Source organism: Schistocerca americana, chromosome 1 (assembly GCF_021461395.2).
Source record: "Schistocerca americana isolate TAMUIC-IGC-003095 chromosome 1, iqSchAmer2.1, whole genome shotgun sequence".
NCBI lineage: Eukaryota > Metazoa > Arthropoda > Insecta > Orthoptera > Acrididae > Schistocerca > Schistocerca americana.
In genome coordinates this window covers 1148020362-1148039295 of record NC_060119.1, presented here as the reverse complement: position 1 = coordinate 1148039295, position 18934 = coordinate 1148020362, and the positions used below count along the sequence as shown (strand labels likewise).

At 43.9% G+C, this 18934-nt stretch overlaps 1 protein-coding gene across 1 annotated transcript in view; it reads right to left on the bottom strand.

Annotated features, from left to right (window-relative positions):
- LOC124619338 (probable cytosolic Fe-S cluster assembly factor CPIJ010948) overlaps nt 1-18934 on the bottom strand; it is a 62605-nt gene that overhangs the window by 29212 nt on the left and 14459 nt on the right. Inside the window, exons 4-5 of the mRNA XM_047145657.1 lie at nt 13035-13143; nt 10202-10357 (exon numbers count right to left, since the gene is read on the bottom strand). Coding sequence (XP_047001613.1) covers nt 10202-10357; nt 13035-13143 — 265 coding nt within the window. The remainder of the gene's footprint in view (nt 1-10201; nt 10358-13034; nt 13144-18934) is intronic.

The following is an 18934-nucleotide window of genomic DNA, read 5'->3' as shown; positions in this document are numbered from 1 at the left end:
GAAGAAGAGGCTTGTTGAGAACACCTTAATGACACGACTTGAAAACTGTTTGTCTGTGGAACACTATGTAACAAAGATAATTTCTACTTCAAACAAGTTGAATGGCTTAAGTTTCAGCATAAAAGATGAATAACTTGTTTCTATTGCATTCACTGGGCTACCTGACAAGTACAAGCTGATGATTAATCAGTTTAGAAGATTTGAATGTTACAGTCACTGGGGATTCATTTAAGATAGGGTCACTGGAAGAGGTGAAGACAATGTCTGCCATAAATCATCATCTGCCGACTTGGCTCTTCAGACTAAAAGGAGGGCTCATCAGAGTGATAAATGCCACATTTCCATAGGACCAAAATGCTACAGCTGGAATAAATACAGCCTTTTGGAAAACAATTTTCTGAGTAAAAACAACACTTACAGCAAGCTGGTGGTAAAACCAGCAACTGAAACCACACCACAGAGAGAGAGAGAGAGAGAGAGAGAGAGAGAGAGAGAGTGTGTGCGTGCGTGTGTGCGCGCGTGCGTGTGTGTGTGTGTCGTCTATTGTTGACGAAGGCCTTAATGGTCGAAAGTTTTACTTGTGACACTCTCTTTGTTGTGCCTCAGCACCTCTGCTATATGATTAGTAGCACCTTTACTTTTCATAATATTGTTACATTCCATCCTGGATTTTCCACTGTTTAATCTATGGCAATGGGTCATTTACATTCTGATGCAATGGAAAACTGGTGTAAAAGTATGGCCGAAGCAGGTGCGGCTTGAAATTAAAGGCTCTTAGTGGAGCCACCCCAAAATACACATTAAAATAAATTTCTCAGTAACATATTACAGAATTTAAATTATATGATTGCATTTCGCATATTTCCCACATGGTTTCAAATAGAGCCTGTCAAAGTTTTTGAGACTGTTGATATGTGATGTCATGATATTTTTCGAACAGATAGTAGCTAGTCTTAAGGCTGCACCTTGAAATTCCACTTAGCTCTATGAAGCAGAGGTTTGGAGGCATGGTTTCCTGGGAGTACAGCTCTTATGGGCGAGCCGAAGGCTCCACTGTTTCAGCCCAAGGGTGTACTATCAATCTGCACACAATTTTCACATTCCACTGCTTACATCAAAAGGGAATGAACAGAATTTCTGAAACTTTGCTATTGAATTCCTGTCTCTGTATATCTCTGTTATTCTTTGATGTGTCTTTAATCAACATTTAGTATTATTGTTTTGATAGGGTTTTAGACAGTTTTTCTTATTACTGTCACTGGCTATTCTATCCACCGCTGGAATAAGTTTGCAAACGTCCCGCCTGAGTGCAATAGAGTACGGTAACATAAGTTTCAACGCCTAGCGAGAGTTTCACAAATGATAAGAGGAATAAGCATGTGAAATATACCTTTTGCATGAAATATGTCCAGATATACTTTAATTTCCTTTCTTGCTGAATGAGGGTTGTGTGCGTTATTAGCAAGTTTCTTTCTGTGAGTTATGCACGAGTTTAGTGAGTTTTACTTTCTTGCAAATAACAGCAACATAAAACGAGTTCGAAAACAACACAGTATGAATTCAGTGTGCAATTTATCAGGTAAAATTTTGGAACATGTGGTTAGGATGAAAGTGAAGGAACTTGGTGTGCCCAGCCTCGAAGTAAAACACGAATCAAGAACAAAAACACAAACAGTGTAAATCCAGGCAACTTTAACACAGTGATGTACAATGCAGCTAAGTGGCTGTGTGCACTATATCACTCAAAATGCATATTTTTGTAACACACAAGTGTAAATACATTAAGTGCAGTTCCATGGCAAATTGAACAAGTTTTCATGTCGGCCAGTCACAGCACAAGCTCAGTGACGTAATGGAAACATCACTGTTCTGTCACTCAATTTCATAAACACTGCAGTTTGATTGTACAAAACATTAAATGTCTGAAGTTTAGAACCATAAGCATGCAATGAAGCTAATGCACACTGCATTAAAGATCTTTCCAAAATCCATCTTTTAAAATGATTTGTTGTGGTAAACTGTCGGGAAATGTGTTGTTGGGTGATAAATAAGCTACCTATAGATTTTACATTGGAGTTGGCTTTTGATGTTTTTTCGTATTTGATTATGAAACGGAAAGAACATACAGTACGTAAAAGTTTGGTTTGAGTGTGATATTGCCCCCCCCCCCCCCCTCCTGAAGTCTTGGTTATGGTGACAAATTGATCTGTAGCATAGCTCGAGCTCTAGGTTAGTTTCGATCAATAAATGTCGCAGCCTTCTCCAGTATGGAGACCACGAGCTGCACCTGGGCCGAAGGTATCACATATAAAGGAGCTATGAACAATCCATAGTTCAGAAGGTAAACAGGCCAGATTCCCTGTCCAGTATTCTACCTCTCAAGTTCAGTGAATACTTGAATTATTATTCAGACCTGTGTGGACCAATGCCTACAAGGTTTTCTTACATCACCTAAGAATAATGATCATTCACCAGAAATCATTCAAACTTTTAAGGAACGTTTGATAACACACACTGTTAAAGGAGTCTCCTCATTAGATTACCAATTAAGTTTCTGCATAACATGATGCTTGAAGAAGCATGGTCAGGAAAGAAGCCAGATCCTTGGCATCTAGGAGATTCGGCATTACAGCGTAAATCCAAATTCCAAAGAACAGAGGTACAAATAGGTCCAAGAAAAGCAACTAATTTATACTTGTAGGGTACTGTGAAGAAATTACAGCATACCACATATTTGAACATTCCCACAAGAGATCAATAAAAGTAATTTTCAAGAGGAAATGGTTTACAAGGATTGAGTGAAATTAAGCACTTCTGGTCATTCACAAGAAAACATACCAATTGTTTATTCCGTTCATAAATAAAGGTTTGCAAGATATTGAAACAGAATGTGATACTACCAAAACAAGTAGTAATTTAAAAGACAACAACAACAAATGAAAGTAGCACACAAGAATTGAGTCTCAACAAAGATGCTCAGTCCACCAGGCGCATTCAGTCACTGAGAAGATCTACAATCTCATCTTAACTTCATTTCTGGCCCGAGCTGCTGGAGTTGGCAGTCGTGTGTGTGCGTGGCGTGTGCTTCGTTGCATGTATGACTGGTGTGAGTTTCTCTTTTGCTGATGAAGGCTGTGGCCAAAAGCTTTGTGTAAGTGTCTTATACTTGTACCTATCTGCAACTTAACATGTCGTCTTTATGGTAAGTAGCAATATATCTTTTCCTACATTGTTGATGTACCACAACTTAAAATTTCATAAAGAATTACTTGAACCAGCTCCATCAATACTGGAAGATGAGTTACGAATGGGAGATTCTGACAAACGACTGCGAGAAATACATGACAAAACAACTGGTGAAGTAAATGCACTATCAACTCATTGGTGACTTTGCAGTAAAAGTTCCAGCAGAAACAACACTGACTGGGATGTTCAAGGTTAAGAGTCTATGCCTCACTGTATTCTTATCTTTGGTGAGCTAAATGTGAAGCTACGAATGATCGGCTCTATATATCATTCTCTGTCTCGAATGTTCACTTTATTTGTGTGTTCACGGTAGGAAGCGTTAAAACGCTAATATTTGCCAAATTGGAAATGCCCTTAGTCATATACACAATGTGCACTGAGAGTATCCTTGACATGGCAAGTTATCTTCGGACCATGTAGACATAAGCCAAGAAAGAAAACACAGTTCTTCAATTTTCTTTATAAATTAAAAAGACTGTCACAAATAAGCTTTCCGCCAGCAAGGCCTTCATCAAAAATTGACCACACCCACACCCACAAACACACACACACACACACACACACACACACACACACACACACGTCACTTTGAGAGTCTTGATAAGCCAGAGCTTCCTCCCGTGAAGCAAGGACCATTGGCAATGCCAAATGGACACCACCTCCTGACAGATGGCAACACAGAGATCATCGGAGGGAATATAGGAACTCGCTGGCTGAGGTATGAGGACTGCAGCCTTGGCAGTAGCATCAGCAGCCTCGTTTCCTGGCAGACCGACATGACCAGGAACCCACAGAAACATCACACTGCCTACATCAAGAGTGAGAAAGTGACAGTTTTCCTGGACCTGCTGCTGTACAGCGCATTTAGACTTTAAAGGGTGCTGAGTGAGTCTGAGCAGAGCACACAATTGAAAAGGCTGTGTCACCTGATGTACTCCATGGCATGATACAGGGCGAAGAGCTCGGCTGTAAATACTGAACAGTGTGCCAGAAGCCGATATCGAAAGACACGGGTGCTGCAACATCTGAATCTGGATGACGTCTGGCCCTGGGTCGGAGGATCGGGATTAACTGAGAGCATGATCTAGCTCCCTCATGGTAAATGTGGCATGCTCCCTCATAGTAAATGTGGCATTGCAGCACTCACGATTCAGAGAAGAGAACGGTATTGCCTGAGCCTCCACTCGTTTCCAATGGAGGAACATAGGATGACAGTGGGAAGAGCCCGAAACTTCTGCAAAATGGTGGCCCAAGGTGTTGGAGATAGCAGTAGGGTCCACGAGGACATCATCTGCTACTGTCATGCCAGAAATTGGGGAATGGATCTTGGTCCCACACAGCCATCAGGGGTTGGTCCACATGACAGAGGAAGGGGTGGAACTGTTAAAAGAACTAGTGAATGAAATCCAGCTAGCTTTTCTGCTGTCTCGAAGAAAGCGAAGACACTTTGCACACATCTGTTTATAATGAATGCAGTTAGTCATCACCGGCTGACGGTTAAAAACACGGAGAGCACGTCTCCATGGGTGAATTGCATCGCGGCATGCCTCAATTAACCAAGGAACTGGGAGATGACATGGTAAAGAGGAAGTGCGAGAAATGGAACGTTCTGCAGCAGTAAGGATAACGATTGTGAGATATTCCACCTGGTTATCACAACTGGGGAAATTTTGTTCTTCGAAGATTTCCAGGGAGGAGTAAAGCTGTCAGTCAGCCTTAGTAAGCTGTCATTTGGGCGTGCAAGTGGATGGGGTAGGAGTTAGCAAAGAGAAAATACATGGTAAATGGTCGCTTGAGTAGGCGTTAGAAATAACGGACCACTCAAGAGGATGGGCAAGCTGGGCAATGCAGAAGGATAGGTCCAAATGGGAATAGGTGTGCGAGGAGTCGGAAAGGAAAGTGGATGCTCCAGTGTTAAGGCAGAAGAGGCTAAGCTAGTTAAGAAGGTCAGCCAAGAGGGCATCTCTCTGACAGGTCCTAGGAGAACCCCAAAGAGGATGATGCGCATTAAAGTCACCGAGTAGCAAAAATGGGGGAGGCAGCTGCTCAGTAAGCTGAAGGAAGTCTGCCCTTGTGACATCGAATCACGGAGGGACAAAAATGGTGCACAGGTAAAAAGTCAGGTGGGGCAAGAAAAGGCGAAATGCAACAGCATGAAGATGGGTAGTCAGGGAGATGGGTTGACTATGAATGTCATCCTGTATGAGCAACATGATGCCTCCATGAAATGGAATGCTGACCTCTGGGGGAAGGTCAAAACAAATCGGTAGGAAATGTGAAAGCTCAAACCGGTCGTGAGGGTGCAATTTCGTTTCCTGAGGGCAGAGTACAAGGGAACACTGCAATGCTAAAAGCAACTGCAAATCCTCATTGTGGGACCGAAGACTGCGAATGTTCCATTGGAGGAAAGTCATGATGAGGAAGAGCTGTAGGGCTGTCACCTCGCTGGCTGCCGAGTGACAGCCAGTGAAGAGTCACTACTACAGGGCACACAAGCAGGAGGATCCTACTCCATGGAGTCCACAGAAGCATCAGCTTGGTTGTGTGGTTGGTCTGTGGAGTCCAATGCTGAAAAACAGTTGGTGGCCAGCACCAGTGACATGGAGGCCACCCGGGTTGAGGTATAATGTGACGACACCGTCGAAGAGGATTTTCGAAGACTTGGCTGTTGTTTGGCTGGAGGGACGGAGGAAGTCTTAATGGGAATACTCCTTCTGTCCTTTCCGGCCTACCAGTTGTGTAGCCGATAACTTTGCCCCTTGAGACAAGAGTTTGACGGCTTGTTGCACAGCTGGACATGAGGTGCTGATGCTACCTTGACACTGGGCGATTTCACAACCTCAGAGCTGAATGGAGGTCACACATCTGCGTGGCTATGTCCTTCATGGAGTGAGGGGTAACAAGAACGGAACTATAGATGCCAGATGGGAGAATGCAGGGTTTGCGACTAGCCAGTAAATTGCGAACTACTGGGTAAGGCACTTTTTCCTTTACCAGATCTCTTGGACAGCCCGCTCATAAAGATACATGAGAGGAGGCAGCCTGGCAGCCATTGCAGTTGATACAGCGGGGAGAAGGAGGTGGACAATCGCTCTCGTGCACATCCCTACCACAGGTGACACATTTTGTTGGGTGTCGACAAGACGTTCTAGTGTGGTTGAAATGATGACACTGGCAGCAGTGCATCGGGTTCGGAATATACGGCCAGACTGTGATAATTTCATAGCCTGCTTTGATATTTGATGGAAGCACCGCTCTATCAAAGGTGAGAAAAAGTGTGCGGGTGGCCACTAAGGAGGAATCTACCTTTTTCATTACATGATGGTTGGCAAAGACACCCTGATCACAGGGGTAAGGTTCGATTTCGGCCTCAGTTAGACCATTGAGCTGCCTGGTGTAAATTACACTATGGGAAGAATTCAAAGTTCTACGGGCCTCGACACGAACAGGGTAGCTGTGGAGGAGCAAGGCAGCAAACAGCTGGTGTGCTTGAGAATCAGAAGTAGTCTCCAAAAGCAAAGTATCATTCCGTAAATGAGAGCAGGATTTCACTGGGCTGACAATTGCATCAACACCTTCCTGAATAAAAAACAGATTTACCATGGCGAAGGACTGACTGTCTTCAGTATATGAGACCACGAGGACCTGTGGTGCAGCAGGAGGGGTCTTTGAATCATTATGCTCATTACATTTCCGTTTTGTAGACATTGATTGGGAAGATGATTGACTCATTGCGAGAAGATTCCCCATGACTGCCAGTATCTCCGGTGGCGCACTCCTTCCAACTGGTGCCCCCTTCACAAGGGGGCGCACCTGCCTTAGGTGACTGTTCACTCCTCAGGTCACACCTCCCGAACACCTGCCAGAGGAACCAATTGCAATTGGAAATTTGGGAAGGTTGCAGCTCAGGCAATTGCTCCTCCCTGGACCTGACCTGTACCAGGGGGTACGTGCGAACCCTACCTGTCGACCCGGGGCTGGGAATTATGCGTTACCCAGTCACCTGTTACGTGTCAGACGCATGGGCCGGCCTTCAGGAGCGCACAGGGAGGAAGAAGAAAAGAGGAAGCTCAAACGCCAAAGCGGAGGAACGAGAGGAGGAAGGAAACAAAGAAAAGAAAAGGGAGTGAAAAACAAAGGTGAGACTGTCTTACGAAAGCGACAAACGATGCAGAACATTCCCAATAACATCCCAGACATGTTCCCAAACTGAGGGGCAATAGAATAGCAAGAGGATAGACATGCAGCACAGAAGGGAAAATATGCTGCAAAGGCTGGGGCCCCTTGGTAGCCAAGCACAAACCCGCCAAAGAGTGGCGAGCCCCCTGGAAGGAGAAAAGCTGGTGTAGGTGGTAAGGATCCATATGGTACAGGCTGTGAAGCAGTTATTGAAATGAAGGATGTCGTGTTGGGTAGCGTGCTCAGCAACAGGGTGGTCCGCTTGTTTCTTGGCCACTGTTTGTCGGTAGACATTCATGCGAACAGACAGCTTGTTGGTCGTCATGCCCACATAGAATGCTGAAAAGTGGTAGCAGTTTAGCTTCTAGATCACATGACTGGTTTCACAGGTAGCCCTGTCTTTGATAGGATAGGTGATGTTTGTGACTGAACTGGAGTAGGTGGTGGTGGTGGGAGGACGTATGGGCCAGGTCTTGTATCTAGGTCTATAACAGGTAATGGGTTCAGAGCAGGGATTGTGTAGGGATGGACAAGTACATTGTGTAGGTTTGGTGGATGGGGGAGGGTTGGGGAGGATAGTGGCCAGGACATTTTTCATTTCAGGGCACGACGAGAGGTAGTCGAAACCCTGGCGGCGAATGTAATTCAGTTGCTCCATTACTGGGTAGTACTGAGTTACGAGGGGAATGTTGTTCTGTGGCTGGACGGTGAGACTTTGGGAGTTGGTGGAAGACTGGAAAGATGAGCTACGAGAGATTTGCTTTTGTACAAGGCTGGGAGGACAATTACAGTCTGTGAAGGCTTCAGTGAGACACTCGGTATATTTTGAGAGGGACTGCTCATCACTGCAGATGCAACAACCACGGGTGGATAGGCTGTATGGAAGGGACTTCTTGATATGGAATGGCAGCTGTTGAATTGGAGGTATTGCTGGTGGTTAGTAGGTTTGATATGGACAGAGGTACTGATGTTTCCATCGTTGAGGTGGAGGTCAACATGGAGGAAGGTAGCTTATTGGGTTGAGTAGGACCAGGTGAAGCAAATTGGGGAGAACCTGTTGAGGTTATCGAAGAATGTGGATAGGGTGTCCTTACCCTTGATACAGATCGCAAAGACGTCATCAATGAATTCTGGGTGTTTAGGAAGGATTCCTCTAGATGGCCCAAGAATAGGTCACCATAGGATGGTGCCATGTAGGTGCCCAAAGCCGTAACCCAGATTTGTTTGTAGGGAATGCCTTCACAGGAGAAGTAATTGTGGGCGAGGATATAACCGGTTATGGTGACTAAAAAAGGAGGTTGTTGGTTTGGAATTCGTCAGGCATTGGGAAAAGTAGTGTTCAATAGCGGTAAAACCATAGGCATTAGGGATGTTAGTGTAAAGATACGTGGCATCAATAGTGACGAGCAGGGCACCATGTGGTAAAGGAACAGGAACTGTTGAGAGTTGGTGTAGTAAATTGTTGCTATCTTTTATATATGAGGGTACATTCCGTGTAATAGGTTGAAGGTGTTGGTCTATGAGAGCAAAGATTCTGTCAGTTGGGGCACAGTAACCGGCCACAATGGGGTATTCTTGGTGGTTGGGTTGGGTTGACTTGGGGGAGGAGACCAAACTGCTAGGTCATCGGTCTCATCGGATTAGGGAAGGATGGGGAAGGAAGTCGGCCATGACCTTTCAAATGAACCATCCCGGCATTTGCCTGAAGCGATTTAGGGAAATCACGGAAAACCTAAATCAGGATGGCCAGATGCGGGATTGAACCGTCATCCTCCTGAATGCAAGTCCAGTGTGCTGACCACTGCACCACCTCACTCAGTAGGGTGGTTGGATTTATGGACTTTAGGAAGCATGTAGAAGGTAGGAGTGCGAGGAGTGGTAGGTGTGAGCAAGGAGATGGACTCCAGGGAGAAGTTCTGGGATGGGCCTAAGGATTTGAGGAGTGACTGGAGATCCTGCCAGATTTCTGGAATGGAGTCATTGTGTCAAGGTTTGTAGGTGGATGTATCTGATAGCTGGCACAGTCCATCTGCAATGTAATCCTTGTGGTTAAAAACAAGTGGAGGAGCCTTCGTCCGCAGTTAGGATTACAAGCTCGGGATAAGTTTTTAGATGATGGACTGCGGTTCCTTCTGCGGATGTAAAGTTAGTTTGCATGTTGAGGGGTTTGGGGAATGATGGTGAGGCAAGATTCAAGGTTACGAAATTCTGGAAAGTTAACAGGTGGGCGATTTGGGGGCAGTGGGAGTGAATCACGGCTGGATCGAGGAGCACTAAGCCGTGCAAGCTACCACAATTCCAAGATGTTCTACCATTTGCTGCTACTCGTATATGGCAATGGCACTGTTTTCATCAAAGTTTAGCCAATTTGCACGAAATATTCATAAATCGTGTACACAAACCTTTCTTGAAAATCAGTATATCTATTAGTGAAAACTGTACCAAAATCCTGTAGTTAATGAGATTAGCCTGATCATACATACAGAACAGCAGCAGGTAACTGCAATTTATATATCTACTGAAGATAGATGGAAGTAAATAGATGTAATGACTGGAATGAAAGAAATTGGACAAATACTGGCATATACTGAGGACAGCAGTGTCTCCAGAGCTACAGGATTTTTGGACCAAACAATTTTTAAAAAGAGATGGTGTCAGTATTCTACAAAGGGAAGGGGAGAGCTGGAAAAGAATGGATCGTGCATGAGGGGGTGAGTTTGAGGGAGAAATGGAAGTATGGAGTTATTCAGTACACCACTGAAAATGTTAATCTTACCAGGGCACGTTGATGCCAGAACAGGGAGGCATTCAGAGGTACCATTCTCTGCCTTTTTATACCGATCAATAAATTCTTTTTGGCTTTCTATCAACACTATGTCCTCAGCTAATCTCATATCCAGCACAAGGTCAGCCCCTTGTGATTTGAAGTAACCTGCAACAGACAACAGTAAACATATTTCCTTTGTACTCCAGATTCCACCCAAATATGCAAAATTCCATTATCTGGGAATTCATTCTGATACAGGTGACAAAAGCGTATTTATTTATTATTTTATATTTAGGTGTGAACACAACTTAAGCTAATGCTTTAGTATACTCTAATGATTGTGAATATTCTGAAACTAACACTGGTATACATGACTGAAATTGACTTTATACCACAGATTAAGGACATGACAATATACAACTGATTAGGTGTACATAACTGTAGAATGGTCTCCAAAAATTCAGTGTGCTCATTAGCAATATCTTTATTATTACCTCTACCACAAAGGCTCTGCTTGAAACTGGAAAGCCATTACATTGCTGATTCAAGGCATGATGCCACAGGATGGGCAATCTGCAACTGTTCAGTACTGAGGAAATTTGACTTTTTTATGTTGTGTCAGTCAGTTGCAACGGTAAACACAAAGGGTAATATCAGTTAGAGTACTTGTTGCTATACTGGAGCTATTCATGCCTTTTGGCACCACCTGTATGACTAGTTACACTTAATAAAAAGGTGTGTGGTTTGAGAATGGTTGCGTCACCCCAAAACCATTAACCACTGCACCAAAAATTGTTTATCAATGCAACTGAGATTTGGGGGGGGGGGGGGGGGGGGATATCCAATTTCTTCCAAGCCATAAGCCATTACATTGTTGCTAGAATGATACATCAGTGGCACTCACGGAATTCACCTGTAATAAGTGAAAGTTCTGAACGACTGCTTTCTGAAGTTCAGTAAAAGATACAAAACCATTATCACTCTTTTTTTATTTTAAGTTTATTAATATAGAACAGTTTCCCACTGAACACCAAATATCCCCCTACTAATAAACAAAAATGAGGAAATACAAACACTCACAAAGAGCTGATTGTCAACTGCAGCACATAATTCACACATGTAATGGCACAGAGATGTTACAACTAACCGAGAAGCATCTTCTACATCTACATCTACATCTACATCCATACTCCACAAGCCATCTGATGGTGTGTGACGGAGGGTTCCCTGAGTACCTCTATCGGTTCTCCCTTCTATTCCAGTCTCGTATTGTTCGTGGAAAGAAGGATTGCCGGTATGCTTCTGTGTGGGCTCTAATCTCTCTGATTTTATCCTCATGGTCCCTTCGCGAGATATACGTAGGAGGGAGCAATATACTGCTTGACTCCTCGGTGAAGGTATGTTCTCGAAACTTCAACAAAAGCCCGTATCGAGCTACTGAGCGTCTCTCCGGCAGAGTCTTCCACTGGAGTTTATCTATCATCTCCGTAACGCTTTCGCGATTACTAAATGATCCTGTAACGAAGCGCGCTGCTCTCCGTTGGATCTTCTCTCTCTCTTCTATCAACCCTATCCGGTACGGATCCCACACTGCTGAGCAGTATTCAAGCAGTGGGCGAACAAGCGTACTGTAACCTACTTCCTTTGTTTTCGGATTGCATTTCCTTAGGATTCTTACAATGAATCTCAGTCTGGCATCTGCGTTACCAACGATCAACTTTATATGATCATTCCATTTTAAATCACTCCTAGTGCGTACTCCCAAATAATTTATGGAATTAACTGCTTCCAGTTGCTGACCTGCTATTTTGCAGCTAAATGATAAGGGATCTATCTTTCTATGTATTCGCAGCACTTTACACTTGTCTACATTGAGATTGAATTGTCATTCCCTGCACCATGCGTCAATTCGCTGCAGATCCTCCTGTATTTCAGTACAATTTTCCACTGTTACAACCCCTCGATACACCACAGCATCATCTGCAAAAAGCCTCAGTGAACTTCCGATGTCATCCACAAGGTCATTTATGCATATTGTGAATAGCAACGGTCCTATGACACCCCCCTGTGGCACACCTGAAATCACTCTTACTTCGGAAGACTTCTTTCCATTGAGAATGACATGCTGCATTTTGTTATCTAGAAACTCTTCAATCTAATCACACAATTGGTCTGATAGTCCATATGCCCTTACTTTGTTCATTAAATGACTGTGGGGAATTGTATCGAACGCCTTGTGGAAGTCAAGAAACACGGCATCTACCTGTTAACCCGTGTCTACGGCCCTCTGAGTCTCTGTGGTTGTATGTGAGAGAGCGTGTATTTAAACTAAATAAACAGTGGGAGCTCAAACGCTAGTACTGTCCCGTGCTGAAAGGGGAAAAGAGGGGCAGCGGGGTGGGGTGGGGTGGGGTAGGGTGGGGTGGGGTGGGGTGGAGTGGGGTGGGGTGGGGTGGAGTGGGGTGGGGTTGGGGGAGGGGGAGGAGAAAAAGGAAGATCAATGTTTAACACCACATTGATGAAGAGGTCATTAAAGACAGAGCACATGTTCGGATCGGAGAAGGCAATCAGCTGTGTCCCTTCCAAAGGGCTCACCCTGGCGATTGCCTTAAACGATTTAAGGAAATCATGAAAACCCTAAATGTAGATGGGCTGACAGGAATTTGAACCATTATTGTCCCTCTGGAACGAATCTTATTAGATCTCAACATTTGAGGTGCCAACTGGTGTCAGATAAATAAGCAAAAGTTGTGGAAGGACAAGAGAAGTGGAAGAAGTCATATCCAGTTTGCTGCAGCAGAAAAATGATGATGATATCTGTAGCTAATATCATTTCACTTACCAGTAAGTTTTCGAGCAGCATCTTCTGGTTCTATGTGGAAAGCTTCAGCCAAAGACAGAACTGGCTGAACTGAGAGGGAAATAACAATAAATTTGGCTTGACCTGACCCCTGGAAAAAAATTTAGAAAGTATATTAACCATTTTCAAGAAGTTGACTTAGATGAAATTAACTTCATGTTCAGTTGGTATGAAAAGGAAGGAAGGACAATTACGGATCGATTTACCGTTGACATCAAGGTCATCAGAGATGGAGCACAAGCTCAGATTGTTTCAAGGATGGGGAAGGAAATTGGAACCATCCCAGTATTTGTTTGGAATTATTTGAGGAAATCATGGAAAACTTAAATCCGAGTGGTCATACAAGGATCTGTTCCATCATCAATAGATATGACACTTGATAATATATTTATAACTTCCAACGACATATTTGGAAGAAATGCACAGCACAGTAGGCTGCTGTTATTATCTTTATTGTTGATTTTAGGGTGCTGAATAGCAAAATTATCAGTGATTTTGCTGCATATGCACGTATAAATTTCATAAAACGAATACAAAGTCATTTTTCACAATCAATTTTACTGTGCTATTCCACAGACACATATTAACATTTTTAAAGAGTTTGTGGAAGTGCCAATGTTTGTGAGAACAATGGGAGCTGCCCTCCACAATATTTCCTTATGTCGCTGGGTAGTCCACAGGGTAGGGTGGAAGAATTCCTAGATAGTGAAAGAATGATTCAGATAAGTGAAGCGTAAAACTGTTTTCCAAAGATCACCCCTCAGCCTACTCTCCCAGCCCCCATCATCATACACCCTGCATGTCCTGCTGTCACAGGGTTGAATCGCTTCATAGCATTTCCTTTCATTCTAGAATAAAACAATGACCAAAGAATGAGGTTATGAATGTTGAAATATAATTACATAAATATGATCCTATGAAATGGTATTTGGGAGTGGCAAATAAAAAAGTTTTCTACATAAAAACCCTACCAAACAACAATATCACTACTATATTGCCAACAATTATAAGGTACATACATCGACAAGCCACCTTAGCATGTGTGGAGGTGGGTGATTTTTGTTCTACAGTGAAACCTCACTAATCTGACCTCTGAATGTCTGACTTCTCTCTTGGCCCAATCATCGCATCTCTGGTGCTTTATACATTACAATTTTGTGTATGATTTTTTTTGTGTGTGAACAATTTCTTATAATTTTGTTAGAGTTTTAACACGGAAACAGTATTTCAGACACTATTTCCAACTGAAAATTAAAGTTGTGCTTACTCTATCGTGATGTTATGGGTCAATGTAAGTGTTCCTCTGATAATCTGACCTCCTCGACATCTATATCTACATGGTTAATCTGCAATTCACACTTAAGTGCTTCGCAGATGGTTCATCGAACCATTTTCATACTACTTCTCTACCATTCCACTCACGAAGAGCGCGTGGGAAAAAGGAACACCTAAATCTTTCTGTACGAGCTCTGATATCTCTTATTTTATTATGATGATAATTTCTCCCTACGTAGGTGAGTGTCAACAAAATATTTTAGCATTAGGAAGAGAAAGATGGTGATTGAAATCTCGTAAATAGATCTCGCCACAAAGAAAACCGCCTTTGTTTCAATGACTGCCACCCCAACTCGAGTATCATATCAGTGACACTCTCACTCCTATTGCACGATAACACGAAACAAGCTGCCCTTCTTTGCACTTTTTCTTTTCCATCAATCCTACCTGGTAAGGATCCCATACCGTGCAGCAATATTCCAGTACAGGATAGACAAGTGTAATGTAGACTGTCTCTTTAGTGGATTTGTCGAATCTTCTAAGTGATTTGCCAACAAAGGGCAGTATCTGTTTCACCTTCCCCACAATATTATCTATGTGGTCTTTCCAATTTAAGTTGCTCGTAATTGTAATTCCTAGGTATTTAGTCGAATTGACAGCCCTTAGATTTGTGCGATTTATCGTATACCCAAAATTTATCGGATTTCTTTTAGTACCCATGTGGATGACCTCGCACTTTTCTTTGTTTAGTTCCAATTGCCACTTTTTGCACCATACATTTTGTAATTGGAATTGATCATCTGATGATTTTACTAGACGGTAAATTACAGCATCACCTGCAAACAATCTAAGGGGACTGCTTAGATCAGGCTGTTCCAACCGAGCTCCAGGGAGCCGGAGCACTCCGGAGCGCTCACTTCGGCAGCTTGGAGCCCGCGTGGAGGGGGAAAGCGGACTCACTGCCCCCTGGCCACATGCAGCCGCAACTGACACAATAATCCGTGTTCAATGACAGCTATGACTAGCCGCGGGAGCCCAGTACCTCCATTGGAGGATACCTTTCTATTCATTGAGAGGGATGGTCGTCCACAATGTCTTATATGTCATAAAGTATTTAATTCTGTAAAGAGGTACAATATACGACGACATTATATACGTCTTCACGCAGCGCACTAAGATCAGGTAGAAGGCGTTGCACGCAGAGAACTGGTAGCGAGGCTTAAGAACGACATACCAGGAGACGTAAGTTCAAAAACGGTTCTGTAATGCGTTTATTATTTTCAAGTGAATGAGAGCGGAGAAAACACTACTGAATCTGCAATTCGACTAAGCTACAGGGTCGTTCACATCATTGTGACAAGTGGCAAGCCATTTTAGGTGGGACCACTCGTAAAATCGTGCACGGTAGCAGTTGCAGAATGTTTGTTTCCAATGGAGGTGCAGGCAATTGAAGGGGTTTGCCTGTCGAAGCAAACAATGTCTCGTCGAATCCTGGACATAGCAGCGGATTTAGAGACCCAGCTCAGGAAAAAGGCGGAGAGCTTTGTTGCATTTTCGCTAGCACTTGACGAAAGCACCGACACATCAGACTGTGCTCAACTTGCAGTCTTTGTGCGAGGTGTCGACATGGAGCTGCAGGCAACTGAAGAACTCTTGGATGTGGTACCACTCGATTACACCGCAACAATACGTGACATTTTTGAAGCTGTTTGTGAATCAGTGGACAATATGAATTTGCCGTGGGAAAAGCTCCATTCTGTAGCGACAGACAGTGCACTACAAATGATCGGGCGTCACCAAGGTTATCATTTGAAAAATAAACTCAGGGACGAATTCAGGAAAGACATTTTGACTCTTCATTGTTTTATTCACCAAGAGGCACTGTGTGCTGAAACAGTAGAGCTAGGTGGCGTAATGAAAGACGTCGTGAAGTGTGTGAATTTTGGCGGCGTCACAGCATGAATCATCGCCAGTTCAAAGGATTCCTGAAAGATATGGAAGAGGAGTATGGGGATATACCTTACCATAGTACAATTCGTTGACTGAGTCGGGGAAAAGTTCTTGATGTTTTCTTTGTCATTCGTGAGGAAATATCCCCTTTTCTCGAAATGAAAGGGGAAGAAATGCATTGTCTGAAAGATATAAAATGGATATCAGACCTGGCGTTCCTAGCTGATATAACTATGCATCTGAATACTTTAAATCTGTCACTGCAGGGCAAAGGGCAGCTAATCGTTGACATGCACGACCAGATCAAAGCGTTCATGTAAAAGTTACGTTTGTTTGAGAGGCAGATGAGTAATGGACATTTAACGGTCTTCAATCGTCTTGCTTCTTTAAAACTACCTGAAGGTACTACTTTCGGGGGTTACCAAGCAAAGTTAAAGCAGCTCATCATGTTGTTTGAAACACGATTCCGAGACCTCACTAGTTTGGAAATGGAACTTAAGGTGTTCAGCACTCCTTTTTCATTTTCCCCCGATGACTTGTCACTGTCTCTTCAATTGGAGATAATTGATTTGCAAAATTCAACTTTGTTGAAAGAGAAGTACTACAACACGTTGGATTTGTCACGATGGTATCGTTCATTACAGAAAAAAACATTTCCCAAGCTTCACAACAATGCCGCTCAGATCATGTGCATGTTTGGGTCTACGTATTGTTGTGAGCAGCTTTTCTCAGCAATGAAAAGAGTAAAAAATAAGGAACGATCATTTCTTCAGGATGCAACAATGAAGGCCATCCTCTGCATTAACGCTGTGAGCACTTTGACGCCTGATATTTCTTATTTATTTCCTGAACATCGTATTTCCTGGTGTAGCATGTCACCACGTCTTAGCAGCTAAGAGTATGAGGTTGTCGATCTTGTAAGACGCCGCTGGCACGTCAAAATGCTTGCCTTGCCGCCTGCCTCAGCCAGCCGTGCCACGTGCCGGCCCACTTGAATGGTCACAGCGAGCGATGCGGCTCCCTGGAGCAGGGAGCGCTCCACGGCTCACAACGGAGCCGACGAGCTGGAACAGCCTGGTTTAGATTATCACCTAGATGATTTACATAAATCAGGAACAGCAGAGGACCTATGACACTACCTTGCAGAACACCAGATATCACTTCTGTTCTACTCGATGATTTACCATCTATCACTACGAACTGTGACCTCTCTGAGAGGAAATCACGAATCCAGTCACACAATTCAGATGATACTCCATATGCATGCAATTTGATTAATAGTCACTTGTGAGGAATGGTGTCAAAAGCCTTCTGGAAACCTAGGAATATGGAAGCAATCTGAGATCCCTTGTCGACAGCACTCATTACTTCATGGCAATAAAGAGATAGCTGTGTTGCACAAGAACAATATTTTCTGAATCCCTATTGGTTATGTATCAATAAGTCATTTTCTTCGAGGTGATTCATAATGTTCGAGTACAGTATATGCTATTACAACTTCTGCACCACTTGTTAGCTGCAGACACAGTGGCTGCGCCAAAGACTGAGATGGCATGGAGTTTTACAATTATTTATTGAACTTTCTTTACAATTTCTCCCTTGTCATCGCTGCCCAGCCCTGCGGATCCCTCCGCCTGGCTGCTGCTGTGTAGATTCTCCGACAATGCGCGCAACGCCTGCCGCTGATCACACTCGGGAGCCTCAGGTCACCAGTGCTCTGCTGAAGCCAGGATAACCTGTGGTTGAGATGAACTCATCGCCGCTCAGTTCCTCAGTATGGGCACGTCCACGGAGCTGCGCCGCCATGAGGTCAGCTGGTGCAGTGCAGCAGGCATCGGCAGCTGGGAAGCCGTCAGTCGCGATATCCGCGAGGTCCCGGCATGGACGGACTACGCGCCATGGGGCCAGCTGCCGACGCCTGCTGCACCGGCGGCCGGGACGCCATCAGTCGTGATGTCTGCGAGGTCCTGTCATGGATGGACCACGCGCTGGGGGGGCCAGGTTGCCATGAAGTGCGGGCATCAGCCCTGGCGGCGCCTGTGACCAAGACTGCGCTGCGGCCAGTCCTGCTGGAAGTTCTCGCTGTGGTTAGTCTGCCATGGTGCCAACTGAACTCGGGCCAACCTCCAGAACTGAAGTTGACATCTGGCGGTGAACGGATGACTCCTGTGAGCTGGAACAGACTTCCGGAATCGTCACCTACGAAGATTGAACATTCGGACACAGACCACGTCCGTCCTCAGATCCGAACTGCTTCCTAATGGCTTCTGTCTGTTGCTGACTGCACTCCACTATTTATATCTGGCAGGAGGAAATTTTTACTCTCGGTGGTAGCTTTTTCTTATTACTCCTGCAGTATATTGCAGCGTAACCAGGGTGTATACGTGGACAAAAAAAAAAAAAATCCCGGATTTCTCCCGGATTTCCCAGTTAAATATACACTTTCTCCCGAGTGGAAACATAGTTTTTCCCCATTAATTGACAGTATATTTTCTCTCAGAGCTGTATAACTTATCAATTCTTTGAATGGTTATGGTTTTATACATGGGCATAGAATTTCCCGGCACTTTGGAAGACGAAACACCTTTTGGAAAGATGTTTGATGTGCAGTAACATGTATGCTGCACATTTTCGTATTACGAAAGTATAAATTCGAA